The sequence below is a fragment of the Lepisma saccharinum genome, chromosome 10 (genome assembly GCF_977018435.1).
Source record: "Lepisma saccharinum chromosome 10, izLepSacc3.1, whole genome shotgun sequence".
Taxonomy (NCBI): domain Eukaryota; kingdom Metazoa; phylum Arthropoda; class Insecta; order Zygentoma; family Lepismatidae; genus Lepisma; species Lepisma saccharinum.
Window position 1 is genome coordinate 33,952,665 of NC_139238.1, and position 15,552 is coordinate 33,968,216.

Sequence of the window (15,552 nt, forward strand, 5' to 3'; positions counted from 1 at the left end):
GATTATTTATAAATGAGTCATATGTTTTGTGACCACTGTGAGTCTGTGTTACGTGATTGCATAAATCCTAAATGGGTTCCGGGTTCGAATCCGGCCTGGGCATGGGTGTTTGTGAGTTTTCCTTCATCAATTTCACTCATCCTCATCTTCTTGATTAGCCAAAAGTGGAAGAAAAGCGAAGTAAAATAAGCCAAATCAATCAAAACAATCTTAAGTGTTCGACTTCCGATCGAACCGTTTCGAGTCTTATTCATCAATTTCATCTACTCATCGCTCATTCCCGTCGTCGCGAGTAGCCAAAAGTGACAGAAATGCGACACTAAATAAGAAATACGAAACCTAAAATGCAACTTACTTTCAACGAAACATTTGAAGTTGTATAATTTATTTTTGCTCCAATATTTACATTTTCTATTTTTGGTTAATAAATCCTTGTTTGGATCATGCAATAACAAAGTGAATATCAATTTTTTAAAATAAAAAATACGTGTTGCACTCAAATCTTTGACAGCTATCCAGTCACCCACCCACAACAGATGCCTCCACCACTGTTCCATGAGCAAGGTCAGACCTTTGTTCTCTGAAATTGTCGTTAACTGTATCATTTCCACATACAACAACTCACTGTCGCTTCACGAAAATAACTTTAAATGATAATAAAATAAGTTAAAAGTCCACGGCTCATATTTACGGCTCAACCAAGGTAAGAAGAACCCCAGCAAACTAGCGAACTAAAGTGAACAGTCATTTGCTTTCTCCTCCCGCTTTCCTTCCACTTGTGCCTGTGTGTCACATTTATAACTTCCCTCTGCTATCTTGTCAAATTCTTTAACAGCGTTAAATATTACATATCTGCTTTCGCCGTGTACAGTCTTTTTCATTTCATGATGATACAAACACTTAACACTGAAAATAAAGCTGACGGCTACGTGTTGAAGAATGGCCGCACGTTTAGGCAACGCAGGGACAGGATTATATAGCAAGAGACTGCATCACTCATGTTCCTCTTTCTCGCTTAGGGTTGAAAATACGATGACAGCGCCACAGGCGGCTAATATTGTCGCCTCAAATTCGTGCACTCCTAGACAGACCTAAATTCAGTCCTGGCCTTGCTGCTATAAAGATATGGGCAGTCGAAAAGGAAGGTGCTTGCTGCATACATAGAGCGGATTTTTCTTGCCGGCCGAAAGCTAAGCATGTAACACGTACCACGATAATGGCCGATTGAGCAAGTTGAATGCATTTGAAAGGTAGCCTACTGCCTGTATTTGATTAGAGTATAGATTAGGTTAAGTAGGTTATACGCATTACAATTTGTTACCAATAAGCGACATGCTAGTCTGTTCCTTTTATAAAGAACTATTGATTCACATGATGCAGTTAGCTGGCAATAAAATGTATGCAGTGTCTGCTGCCACGTTCTTTTTCTGCTGGAACCTCAAAAGAGATGCGCGTGGCAGCAGACTCGGTCTTTGTTTTATCGTGATTTCATCATGCTATGTATGCAATTATGTCTGTAACACATCCTGTGAAGTTGTAGCGATTACTTTCACAAAAATGTTTTATGATTAGGTCCCTTAGCATTCTTCTAATAATAAACCTAAATGCTCTCGTAGTTAGGTTAGGTTCTGTTAGCATTAAAATAATATCGCTAAATGCTTTCTAAAGAAAAAAGTTCTAAATTATCTGTACATTCATTCCCACTAATCACGAACTTGCATTTTTCTCGTCTTCATCTGTTCTTAAGATTTGTAACATCCTTTTAGCAGACGAATTACGTGGCAGGAGCAAATTTGACGCTTATTCTTACTGCTGACACGTGCGTTGCAGCAGACTCGGCCTAAAATGTATGGTTTTGTAAAGCTGGGGCAAGTCAGGTAGATAAATACGACATGGCAACTTTTATTTTCGCGAGAACGCGGGACCGGCACGAAAATCAGAAATATACAAATGGAAGGGACCAGGGTGTGGTACTGTGGAATGTATGAACACTGCAGATCATGTGTACCAGATGTAGGATAGGGTGCCACATTCCTCGGGACATATTGTGGTACTCGTATATTGCGGTCAGTGGCGAAGCGTGATGTCGCTGGAAGGGTAGGTATAGGCGTGTGCGTTTGTGTTGCTATGGGTGCGACTTTTTTAAAATATGAAAAATATAACCTTTAAAGTTATTTTTGAAAACATAACAACATATTCTTGCATCTATCAACGTACCTGAATAGTTACTCTTGATTATTTCAAGATCTGGATGTCTCATTTTTATTTCGTATGACTGTACAGTGGGATGCACTAGTATTGCTCGGCAAATTGTCCATGACTATTTTCATTATTTTTTCTTTTACATCCTATGTGTTTTTAAGCGATGGATTTTTATGTATGCTGGTGCATAAGTTGTCAACAGCTTGTTTTGAGTTTTCTTTTAATTCTGGAAGCTCTTATTGGGTCAAATAAAGTGCACGAACATGCTGATGGACAATTTGCACGGTAATACTCATGGATCCCACTGTACATCTTCCGGGCACAACAATTCGGAAGTAATAATTGGGTATTGTTGACAAATAAAGCAGTATCTTAGTAACTGCGTTCACATACTTATCCTTTACTGATTACGTGAGTACCTGTAAGACCTTAGAACTAGGTAAAATTACAATTCTCACTGTGCGAATTAAGCTTTCTGCTTTTTTGGGGAGGGGGAGGGGGAATGCCCACTCTTTGGCGTATTTGTATTTTCATTTTGGAAGCTGTTTCTTTTTGGGGTACTATAATTTGAATTTATGTTATAAGTCCACTTTATGTGCAATGTGCCTCCATTTTTTGGGTATGCAAATTTTGCATAATATGTTACCAGTCAGTAAATTAAACAATTCCTCGCAGTTCAAAGTACTTTCTAACATTGGTTCTGACCTAGGTCATTAAATCTTATGATAATATTTACACGTGATTTAGAAACAGTACCCACTTTAAACTGTAGGTCCAGTCCCGATTAACCTCTCTGTTCACAAACTAGGTTTTAAACAATCCAATCGACTAGAAACATCGAAAACTTGGCCAACTTTCTGTTGCCAAGTTCAAATTTAACGTCCATCTGACTTATCTACGTGTTTCTTGTGAACCCTTCAATACATGTCGAAAACAGTCTGATGTTGTCCCGGTCAGTGGATCAGTTGCAGAATAGTGTCCTTAATTAATCCACAAGGCTGCATACTTTTCGGTAACGAAATCTTTGATGGCTGGACCATTAATGGACACGAATGACTTTGCCACTGTGATTGTTCCATAGTTAAGAAATGTATTATATGGTTTCAATCTCTCTTTCATTGAGGGGCATAAAAGCATCCCTGGCAGGGATAAGAATAATTTTCTTTTATAAGAGGAAATTCCCTGTATCCCCACCCCCCGCTCCCCGTTAATTCGCACACTGATTATTCCACTCATAACATGTTGAGTTACAGTGCACTTTTGTAGTCGAGTGGATATAGTTGTCGAATGCGTGTGGTACGCTAGGTACTTTTAGGTGTTCTTGGGTCGTAGCCTTCCTCAGCAAGTGTGCAGAGATAGGGTGGCTTCGGGCCTTGCGACCCAAGAAACGCTAGAGTCGAGTAGATAAGGTTGTTCTATGTGCTTGTGCTTGTACGTAGGGTAGGTAGTTGGTTCTCCGGCGCAAGGCCGTAAGGTTCAAGCGGCCTTGCGTCCCTCTCCAACTGTAAACAAAAGAGGCCCCCACAGATGGTAGAGACGTTGACGGCGTTGTGGGGCTTTCCACCAACATCTACCTGTACCAGTTTCTAGTTCTCCTCTTTGCAGATGATGCAGTGAAAATGAAGCCAGTCTCATCAAAGTAACGAATAAAATGGAAGAAGTTCTACACAGCCGTTGTAAATTTAAATCAAATCTAAAAATAAACAAAGATTGTGGTGTACAGTGGGATCCATGAGTATTACCGTGCAAATTGTCCACGAATATTTTCATTAATTTTTATCTTACATCCTATGAGTTATTAAGCGATGGATTTTTATGTATGCTGGTGCAGAAGTTGTCCACAGATTGTTTTGAGTCTTCTCTTAATTCTTGAAGCTCTTATTGGGTCAAATAAAGTGCACAATATTTAATCCATTAGATGAAGAAATAAAAGTGTTTAAGGGTGTTATTGAAAGGGGGGAGAAGTAACCAACTCTTACATATTAGGCCTTAATTGACACGTGGGTTCTGAGAGGGGGATGTGAATTAATCTTTGGGGGGGGGGCATATCCAACTCTATTATTGCGGGTATTTTAGTTAGAGGGGGATTGAGTATTAAATTGAAGGGGAGAGGGGTTATCCAATTCTTGTGTATTACTATTGTCTTAGACTGTTGCGGAAATTCTGGCGTGGACACTGAGCATTAATTTTCTCGAGGAGGCAATATCCACTCTTCAATATCAACATTAAGTCTAAAATTGGCATGGAAATTTTGGTGGTAGGATTGAGTATTATATTTGAAGGGGGAGATAGGAAGCTCCTGATAAGGTGTTAAATCTTAGATTGTAAATCTATTTCTGTAGTAGAGAGAGTTTGAACAATAAATTTTGGAGCTGTATGTAGCGATATGGTATCCACACATTTTCGACCCCGAAAGTGCCAAAGGAGAAGCTGGGAAATTCTAAACATCTCGGGAACTTAAAAAGTATTGACTCCCCCATTAAATTAATATTCTTGAAAGCCTGAAAAGAAATGGATGTATAAATTTTTACCTGTTCGCAATCATTTGTTGCTAGGATGCGTGTTTGCGCTTTAATGAGGTGAATGGGAAGTTCTGTACTATAGCTGCAATACAAGACAACCGATATTCTCGATTATGATGAGCGATTTTAGGGGCGGGCTTGAGTGATGAGCACCCCCTGTTTAGGGAGGAGGTGCAGTTCAACTATAGTGTTCAGTAAAGCTAAGAAAAAAGTTACTTTCGGTAGACACGCTATCGTAATTAAATACTTTGCGGGATTAATATATGGTTTAAGGGCGCGAATGATATGATTTGGGGGGATGGGAACCCCTGGGACGTACAATAGTTAGCCAGTTATCCCCCACGTGCAGCCATAATGGACAAGAAATTAGCTTTACCCCAAATACCCTGCCTTCGTATTTTGTTATTGTTGTTGTAAGTAGCTTCTGGAGGGTGACATAAGTTTCCCTGATAAATAACTGAAAGAGGAAATTGGAAATATTATCTTTTACTTCAACAACGCAGTGTTGCAAACTAAACTGGATTCTTTCTTGGAGGTAGGGAGGAGGCTTTATAAGGCCAAATATTTAGTGTGTAATCTTTTGTGATTTTGGTTGATCCAGTTTATTTAAAAAAAAAAAAAGCAATTAGGTTACGCAGGGAATTAAAAGTAATAATGTTTGGGAGAATTGTTTAAATGATAGTAGCAATCACTCCTCTTTTGGACTTGTATGGGGGTGGGAATTCAGTTCCTTGTCTGTGGGTGTGTACCCAAGATTCAACGGATTCACTCACTCACATTCACACACCTATACTTATAGTAATTTTTCTGTATGTACGCATTGCTTGCACTGTAGAATTATTTCTCTTGTACTCTACGGTTATTACAAGCATAAAAACACAGCAATAAGACAGCATGACCACGATTTGGACAGGTTTGTCAGCTCACATCATTGAAGAGAAGCATTTGATTAAAAAGAGAAGGATTTTAAAAAGAGTGATGGGAAACATAGATTTGAATATCTGGGAAGCTTCATTCATTGCAGAAGAACACTGGATTAAATTAAATAATGAAAATAGTAACATAGACCCACTATGGAGGTTTCTTTTTCACAAGTGGAGTAAGCCACCATATTTAAAATTTAATGTAATGGAAAACATCAAGAAACTCTGTGAAAGCAATGATGAGTTTGAATTGTCTGATGATATTTCTTCTTCTTCTTCTTCTTCTATGGCGCTCCGGTCCATATTCGGCCCATGGCCTCCCCAATCTTCCTCTTCCATCCCATCCTATCCAAGGCTGCTCTCTTCCAGTCCCTAGTTCTAAGCAGTTGTACTGAATCTGCTCCAACCGCTTCTTCCCATCTGTTTCTGGGTCTCCCCACTGATCTTTTCCCTCCAAAACTTCCTTGCAACACCTTCTTGGGGATTTGGCTATCATCCATCCTGATTACATGTCCTGCCCACTCTAACCTTTTAGCTCTTATATAAGCTGAGATGGGTACATCTTTGTAAAGTTCAAGTAATTCCTGATTGGTTCTTATTCTCCAAATATCTTGCAATTTTATTGGCCCAAATATTTTCCTCAATATTTTCCGTTCAAACAAGTTCACCATTTCAGCTGCACTTTGATTAAATGTCCATGTTTCACTCCCATATATAATTATGCTGTGAATTAGGGTTTTATACAACGTGACTTTGGCTCTATTTAATCAATGGTAGTAATGAGAAGTATTCTTTATTGGCTCTTTGTAATTTATTTCTTACTTCTATTATCTCATCATTTTTGTCTGTGATGTATACTCCTAGATAAAGAAAACTGGATACCACTTCCAATTCATGTTCTCCAATTTTCATGTGATTTTCCTTTGACTTTGCTTTCTTTGATTGGCCTAAGATTTGTGTTTTATTTGTGTTAATTTGTAATCCAATTTCCTTCTCTATCTCGTCTAGCGTTTCCACTACTTTTTTAATTGATGTTATTGATCTTCCTATGATATTGATGTCATCTGCGTACCCAACTATTTGGGTTGACTTATATTCTAATGTTCTTCTGGTAACTATCATTAGTTTCTTTATCACATATTCCAGAGACAGATTTAACAGGAGTGGTGCCAAGCCATCTCCTTGTTTGATACCTTGTTTAACTGAAAAGCTCTCTTCCATATTTGCTTGTATCTTCACACGTGCTTTGGTGTTCTGCATCGTCATTTCTAACAATCAAATTAATTTTGTGGGTATTCTGAATGTACTCAATATGTTTCCAATTTTAGTTCTATCAATGGAGTTATACGCTTGTTTAAAATCGACAAAGACTTGTGTTATTTCTATGCTCCCTTCCCAACACTTCTCCAGTATCTGTCTGACTGTGTGTATTTGATCTATTGTAGACCTGCCTGTTCTGAAGCCGGCTTGGTACTATCCTAATGTTTCTTCTGCATATTGTTGTAGTCTTTCCCTAAGTATGCTTGTCAATATTTTGTATGCCACACACAGCAACGATATTCCTCTGTAATTTTCACACATTTGTTTATCCCCTTTCTTGAATATGGGGCAAATTATACTCTCTTTCCAATCATCAGGCATATGTTCTAGGCTCCAGACTTTGCACAGGAGTAAGTGAAGGGATTCTAACAGCTTTTTCCCTCCATATTTCCATATTTCTGCTGGTATCCTGTCTTTCCCTGGTGCTTTGTTATTTCTTAGGTTCTGAATAGCTTTTCGAATTTCTGCTAGTGTGGGTGGCTCTTCTGGTTCATCTGATTCTTCCTCCCTCCTTGGTCTCATTTCTTGGTCCTCATTTTGGGGTTCTGTGTTATTCAGTAACTGTTCAAAGTATTCAGCCCATCTATTTAATATTTGCCTTTCATTCCCCAATAGTTTTCCCTCTTTGTCTTTGCAGATGTTTGTTCTGGGTTTAAATCCTTCCCTTATGTTCTTTATTTCCTTGTATGCCATGTATGTATTTCTTTGTTTAAACTCTTGATTGATTTTATTTATTTTGTCTGTTACATGTTATCTTTTCTTCTTACGACATATGTTATACACTCTGTTTCCTAGCTCCTCCAGTTTTTGTTTCTCTGCTCTCGTTGGTCTGTCTAGATATGACTGATATACTGTATCTCTTTCTTAGATGGCCCTTTTGCATTCTTCATCAAACCATTCCTTCCCTTTGCTGTTTCATCAATATTTCATTTTATCTTATTCGATATTTCTTCCACTTCTGCTTCTTTTGTTACTTGCTTGTTGGTTGTGCCTACTTGTTCTAGTTTGTGCGCTAATTCTTTCTGAAACCTCTCACTATGCATCTTTTCTGTTAGTTTCTTAATATCGTACTTCTGATTTGTTTCTGTTTTGTTTCTTTGTGATTTTGTTATTCATCCTCTGAAGACTACTTTGACTAGGTAATGGTCTGTTCCGCAACTGGCCCCTCTGTATGATCGTATATTTATAATGCTTGTTGCTCTCCTTCGATCTATCAAAACATGGTCTATTTGATTGTTGGTTCTTCCATCAGGTGATCTCCATGTATATTTATGTATTTGTTTTCTGGGGAACATTGTGGATGCTATTATCATATTTTTACTAATTGCCAGGTCAATGAGTCTATGACCATTATCGTTGTAATGTCCATGTAAGCTGTGTTTCTTTATAGATTTCCTCTTTACCTATCTGTGCGTTCAGGTGCCCCATTATTATCTTCGCATCGCTGGATGGCACACTGTCTATTGTCTTTTCTAGTTTATCATAGAAGTCATCTTTTAATAATTGTTATTTTTCTTCTGTAGGTGCATAGACATTTATGATGGTTACATTAAAGAATTTAGTTCTCATTCTTATTTTACATATTGTCTCATCTATAGGCTTAAAATTAATTGTGTTCTCTTTCATTCTTCTCTCTACTATGAAGGCCACCCCTGCTTCTCTATTTCCTTTCTTTTTGCCACTACTGTATATAACGTGTGTCTTTGTTTCCCATATATCATTATCTGTCCACCTTGTTTCCTGTAGGGCAACTATCCGTATGTTATATTTAATCAGTTGGTTTAAGAATGGTGTGACGAGTTTTCTCTTGCGAGATCGCAATTACGTGTATCTGAATATTATGCAATACAAAACACGTAACTGCTCTGCCTCAGCTTCTGCGAGCTGGTACGCTCTGTGTCCTTTATTTGTTTATGACGTAATAAGAAACAAGAAGTCACCGATAGAGGGCATTGCTGTGCCCCCTCAGTTGATCTTTCCTCCTCTGAGAGAAAGTGAAATCACTGACCGGCCGACACGTATACGTGCAACACACACTAGTCAGCGCTTCCTACACTCGAGTTCATCAAGGGGGAAATGTTTGGCAAGCATACAAATTAGACTTGAATTCTGTGTCGTGCAAGATATGGCATATGGACGTTATTAGCGACGAGATGCAGTCAGTTGAGAACTTTACGAAGTAACGAGATTGGAATGGAGCCTTAGTTATTGTTCGATAGGGGCATTTTTGGAACGTTCGACTTTTTGCATTAATTAGACTGCAAGGGAGTGGCAGTCTGAAAGTGAATTGCCAAGAGTTGTTCCTCGTCTCTGAAGTGTCGTCAAAATGAACAGTTCGCGATACAGGTTCCAGTTTCCCTGCACAATAGAGGAGCATTTGGTGCTAGTTAACGAGGATGCAGTTTTGGTATGCTAGCGAAGTGAATCTACGAGTCAACATTGTAACCAATTGGGAAGAGGTTACCAGCCCTGCAGCATATAGTCGTCATTTCCAGTCAATCGCGACTATATGAGTTAAAAAAGGTTAAGGGTCCAAGTTGACATTTAAAAGGGATGATTCAGAGTATCAACTAAACATATACGTACATACATAAGGCTAGTTACGTTTTTTGCCAACTTGTAAAACAAAAAGGGCATACTTTCTTAACTTTACCCCACGTAATGTTCCTGATGTAAATGCATTAGATGAAGGTGGGATTGATTGTAAATAATGAGAATTAAAAGAAGCTAAGGTTGCATGTAAATTTTACGGTCGTGTTGACCGCTAGTTATACATTGTTGTTAGTTTTGGTCTGAAGAATTATGTTGACGCCGGAAGTCAAGCAATGAATTTAATATTATAATTAATTCAAAGTTGTTGTACATGTGTTTGGATCGGGAGCCAAGCTTCGTTGGTAGGTTCGCCGAAATAAATGAACAATTTACTGTTAAAACTTTGTACTTCCTTGACTACCTTAGGTTAGTTCGGGTTAGTCGTGATTTCTGAGCATATTGGGTAGTTGCTTAGGCATCAAGAATGATTTGGGTACACATGCCTTTTTGACATGGTCTGTAATTGGCGTAAAAGACGTGTGTCGTGTACCCAAGAAGTATCAGTCTGTTTTAAGTGAAACATTGCGTGGTTGTAGAAATATACAAGTGCTAACTACAATGGAACCTCTATTTTACGTTCCCAGATTTTACATTTTCACACATTATACATTCAGTTCCAGTGGTCCAAACACAGAAGAATGTTATAAAATTTGCCTCGATTTTATATTTTCCTGCATTCTAAGGTTTTTCAGCTTGGCCCCCTAAAAAACGTAAAATCGAGGTAACACTGTACTATAATTTCTAATTCACTTCAGACTATTGTGAGAACCACAGGGTCACGTTACATGATTTCAATTTTAATTTAAATTTTCTTCTTCTTTATTAATACTAATTATTGGGAGGCATAATGTTTAAATTCCATTCTGACAGGAGCATTATGGCATTGCTTGCAGTATAATTTGAAAATAATATTATTAATAAAATTATTATAAGAATAAGAGGACATTTAACGACAATTAGTTCTTGAGTCAATGCAAGGCTTCTGTCTGATAGAGGTAATTAGTGTGAGGGGATAAGGATATCATTCGTAACAGCTGTGGAAAATTTGAAAGAAATAGAAATTACAGCATTGAATGTAGTTCTTCTAGCATCTGGCAACACTGAATAATATTCATCTCTAGGCTGCAGTCTGTATGGGAGAAGCAGTATGCAGCCTTGCAAGTTTGTGTCAATCTGAAAAAATCTGCAACGGAAGTTTACCAATTGTTGCAGCAGGCTTACGGGCATGATGTTCTGTCACAACCAACAGCATTTTGCTGGACCAAAGAGTTTGAGAGAGGCTGCGAATGGATGAAAAGGTAAGAGATCTGGGTGTGCCAGCCATGGACATGAAGCAAGTAATGATCAACGTAGCTGCTTTCATTGTTCAAAAGATTGCTTGGTAACTGTTGACAACCTGGCAGACATTTCGCATATCTCTCATGACAAGGTTCCTTACACATGAGCAGAAATTGTATCCCAATATTTGGCCACGAAAATTATCATGTGTGTGCCTCACCCTCCATATAGGTCTGACCTTGCTCTGTGGGACCTTTTCTCTGTTCCCTTGCCTCAAATTGAAATTAATTGATTGATTTGGTTTATTTTACTTGGCGTTTCTACCACTTTTGGCTAATCGCGAAGACGAGGATGAGTGATGCTATGATGAAATTGATGAAGGGACGCTCACAAAGAACACCCATGCTGAGGTTGGGATTCAAACCCGGGACCCCTGGCATCGTAGCATGCTGTGCGAATTGAAATTAAGAGATAAGCTGTGTTGAAGGCAGACACTGTTGTGAAGGACATGTCAAAGGATGTGTTCCAACATGTAGACCCTTTGGACCAAGTGCATTCAATACAACAGAGACTACTTCGAAATGGACTATGTCCAACTGGACTAATGTCTTTGGTGTGTAAAAAAATAATTCTATTCTTTGTTGACTGACCCTTACACTATCAATTAATTTACAACACTTATGAACAGACTTACTTCTATAATCTACTATCCCAGGAGTCTGAGGAACAATGCCGTACATAACAGTCAAGAAGGGGAGGAAGCAAGTGGGCAGAGAAAAGCAGTGCATGCTGCTACAAAAGGCTGCTAGCTGCAGTCAGATTGTTGGTTCCCTCCATGCAATCCCTTCCTCTCTCTCACGCATCCATTGGTTGAGCCCTCTCGAGTCACTACTTTCACAGAGGACTTGTTTTCGTTTGTTTGCTCCACAGACTCCTGGGACGTAGTATATAGAACTTCATTTTTTTGTCAGTTAAAAAAACAACAACATTCAATCCACATTATAAAGTGATACCACCTGATAGAAGTACCTACATGGATAATACATATCTGCTCCACAGGTGGTTCTTGTAAGAATGAACACTAATGCTTTGATGTACCTTTTGAAATATCTAAGAAGAATGTGATAATAATCAAGTTACTCTACATTTGTCCTGCAAAGTGGGGTGACCTTCCACGTAGTTCACCCAATTGTCAACCTCACTTCCACATAGTACACCCTGGACTACATTTTGCAGACGAATGAGGCTCTGGTGACTGCCCCTATGGCCAGTATAATTCTGTGTGTTGTCCTGGGTTTTATCCTTATGTGTACTGAGTGCACCTTAGCTTTTAACCGAAGTCAGAATATTTTAATATTTTAGTTACGACCCGACACTACAGTTATGTTATTAATTACATTTTAGTTCAGGTAAGGGGCTGTAGCCCGTACAAAGTAATGGGTGCAAAATAGCCTAAGTGCTGACGCACCCAAAATTTTAAATTCAAATTCAAAATTCAAATCAATAGTAAAGTCTTTGTTTTCTATACAAATCTATTTATTACTTAAAAAATACAATTTGTCTCTTGAGCATAGATTGAGACTATTCGCTGCATATATAAATTACGATTGTTACAGGAACAACATTGTTAGCAGTTTAACTATCATAATCTCCTACTATGTTCCTAAGATAGCTTAAAAAATTGAAAATGCCATTCACTTGCGTAGAAAATAGTATTCTTTGTACATGCAACTGAACGATGTGGAAAGTCGACTTATGAAATGCACTGTTTGACACTTTACGACAGATCATTGCTGAAACTACACAACTGGCACAGAACGATGTCTTTCGACAATGCCGTTCCTCACAAACTTTTTCAGTTTATTCAACTGATACACATGCTCACTGTTCTCCAGGTGCAATCTGGCTTTGAACTGAAGGTTGGGATTTATGTGGAGACTTTTCATTCCTGGGACCTTCTGTTGGTTGCTTCTGGCTCTGGTCTGTCTGTGCTGTATTATACAGTTTTGGGTTTATCGTCACAGACTTTGTGCAGTTGTAAGTCTTGTAGATGCCCACGAGACGATCGGCTACTTCAAACATATTAGACCGTAAGGAGATGATTATGAACTGAGCATTCTTTGTTCTCTCCTGAAAGACAGGAAACATATAAACATTACTGAAAGCACTGAAAATACCATTAGGGCAATTAATCTTTAGTGTACGGAGACTTGCACACATGTCTAGCCTCTCCAGAACGAAACTTTTCAATATATATATGGCTTTTATCAAAGGTGAAATTGATACATTATACCTCATAATAATAAAAGTTAATTGAAGAAAAGCCTTCCTGATGGCTCAGTGGAGCGTCGTTGCCTTGTAATCAAGGTGTCCTGTCCCGAGTTCTATACTCGGTGTGGTTCAGATCCCACTATAAACTGTAGGTCCAGTCCTGATTAGCCTTACTGTGCATACATAAAGTGAACTTAAAACACCAACTCAATCAATTAATGGAAGAAATCAAAATTTTAATGAAAGTATTCGGCATGCCTGGGTGCCCAGCATAATAGACCAAAGCTAATGAAAAACGTAATATGTAGCAGTGTTACATTACTGCAAACATGCAAAGTTTTGTTGAAAATAGGCTGATACTTCTTGGGTAAAAATATAATAACAATGTACCAGGTGGTTATAATTAAAGTGACGGTGTTCAGAGTGGTACAGCACGGGCTGTAATGAGAGTAGCAGTCTGAAACTTCGTAGATATGCTAATGAAGCAATGCGCTCACGAATTATGCAAAAAAAATAATAGTTCCAATTCTCGCCTCCAGGGTAAAAAATGGCGCTGTAAGCAGTCAAAACGTGGAATTTTCCGTAACTCTGACGTCAAAGTCGGTGACATTGCCTAACCATTGTGTGAGCTCCCTGGTTGTTGTTGGCGACGCTTGTTGCTTTTTCCTTTAGTAACGTTCATGTAATTCGAATAGTGAAATTGTAGCGATATTTTATTACAAAGAGTATTGTTTTCTGCGATTTATAGTGTTTATCCTGTAACTATACCAAGTTTCGACTGCTTACAGCGCCATTTTTTACCCTGGTGGCGAGAATTGGAACTATTTTTTTTTTTTTTTTTCATAATTCTCGAGCGCATTTCTTCATTAGCATATCTACGAAGTTTCAGACTGCTACTCTCATTACAGCCCGTGCTGTACCACTCTGAACACCGTCACTTTAATTATAACCACCTGGTATAAGAGTGGCAGTGTTGCCAGCTTATAGAAACAATTTCTGGAATTTTGCTTCTAGCATCAGCCCTATGGATGCTGGAGGGTCCAAATTTCAACAGAAGCATGACAAAAGACCATTATCTGAGGATATGCAATCTGGGATGCAAGACCTGCCCCATACTCATCACCTCCCCCACCCTCCCAATCCCCACAGCGGCAGGTGAGTTCACCCTTCACCCTAAGGGCACCTGCCACTCATCCAACCTAATTTACACCCTCATCTGTCAAATCTGCGGCAACTTCTACATAGGCGAAACCTCCACCCCCTTGAACCTAAGGATTAATAATCACCGTTCCTCCACCCAAAACTCCGATTTCACTGTTGCCATCCACACCAACAGCCATAACACCACCTTCAATAACTGCTTCGTGTTGCCATCATCCATCTTTTACCCCCCCCCCCCCCCCCCCGCTCTGACACATCTTTCCGCAGGCGCTGGGAAAGGGCCTACATAACAGGCATGCACGCCACTATACCCCCCGGACTCAACCTAGCCAACCAGTAACCCTTTCCTCTCCTCCCCAAAATTACCCACCAATTACCCACCCACCTTATAGTAAACACTGGTGAAAGTACTTCTCGTGATCTATCAACTGTTTCTGGCAACACTGACCGTAGAGACGCTACGGTCAGTATTCTGTGCCTCTTCTCCTAGTAACGCTGATCTTTCTTCTTCGACTTGAAAATGCGACTTAGATTGCGAAATATTGAATAATTTCTCTTCGTGTGGTAAGTGTTTAATGTCTCCTTCATCATTAGTATATATATATATATATATATATATATATATATATATATATATATATATATATATATATTCTTGACCACAAGCATAATTTCTTGACTGGTAGACACCCTGATATAAAGTGAAATATATATAAGAAAAAAGGTGTTTGAAGAGTTATAGCCGATGTTGTAAGATCAATTCCATAATACTCAGAGGAAAACAAAGCATTTTCTTTAACTCTGCTTGTTAACAATAGTAACAATGTTCTGTGATTCGAGTATGTGATACGTTCATATGTATATAAATGAACAAAAAAGATAGAACTAAAGTATCATGTGTAGTTTTGAAGAAATGGCACATTAATTGCTAACCATGTGGTGCTGTTAAACAGGTATAACAGCCATCCTGAGCGGAATACACGTGCTGGTAAGACACCTTCACCACCCGTCCACTAAATGTTAAGGAATGTTTGCTTTTGTTTGGACAATAAAACATATCATTTTCATTCACCTATTAAGGACAATTTTTCATGATTATTGATAGAAGAAGTGCAGCACATTGCTTTAAGGATGTGGCATGTACACAACTGCACACATGTGCTTCTAGGTTGCTTCAGAATCTAAATTCCACTTCTAAGTTGCTTCAGAATCTAAATTCCACTTCTAAGTTGCTTCAGAATCTAAATTCCACTAGGAAAGCTTTCAAATTCATTGAATTATTT

At 38.6% G+C, this 15,552-nt stretch overlaps 1 protein-coding gene across 1 annotated transcript in view; it reads right to left on the bottom strand.

Annotated features, from left to right (window-relative positions):
* Positions 1–12,360: 12,360 nt before the first annotated feature.
* Positions 12,361–15,552, bottom strand: part of glu (structural maintenance of chromosomes 4-like protein gluon) — a 72,694-nt gene continuing 69,502 nt past the window's right edge. The window contains exon 22 of the mRNA XM_083129711.1: positions 12,361–12,967. Within this exon, the coding sequence (XP_082985837.1) occupies positions 12,719–12,967 (249 nt within the window). The 3' untranslated portion in view covers positions 12,361–12,718. The remainder of the gene's footprint in view (positions 12,968–15,552) is intronic.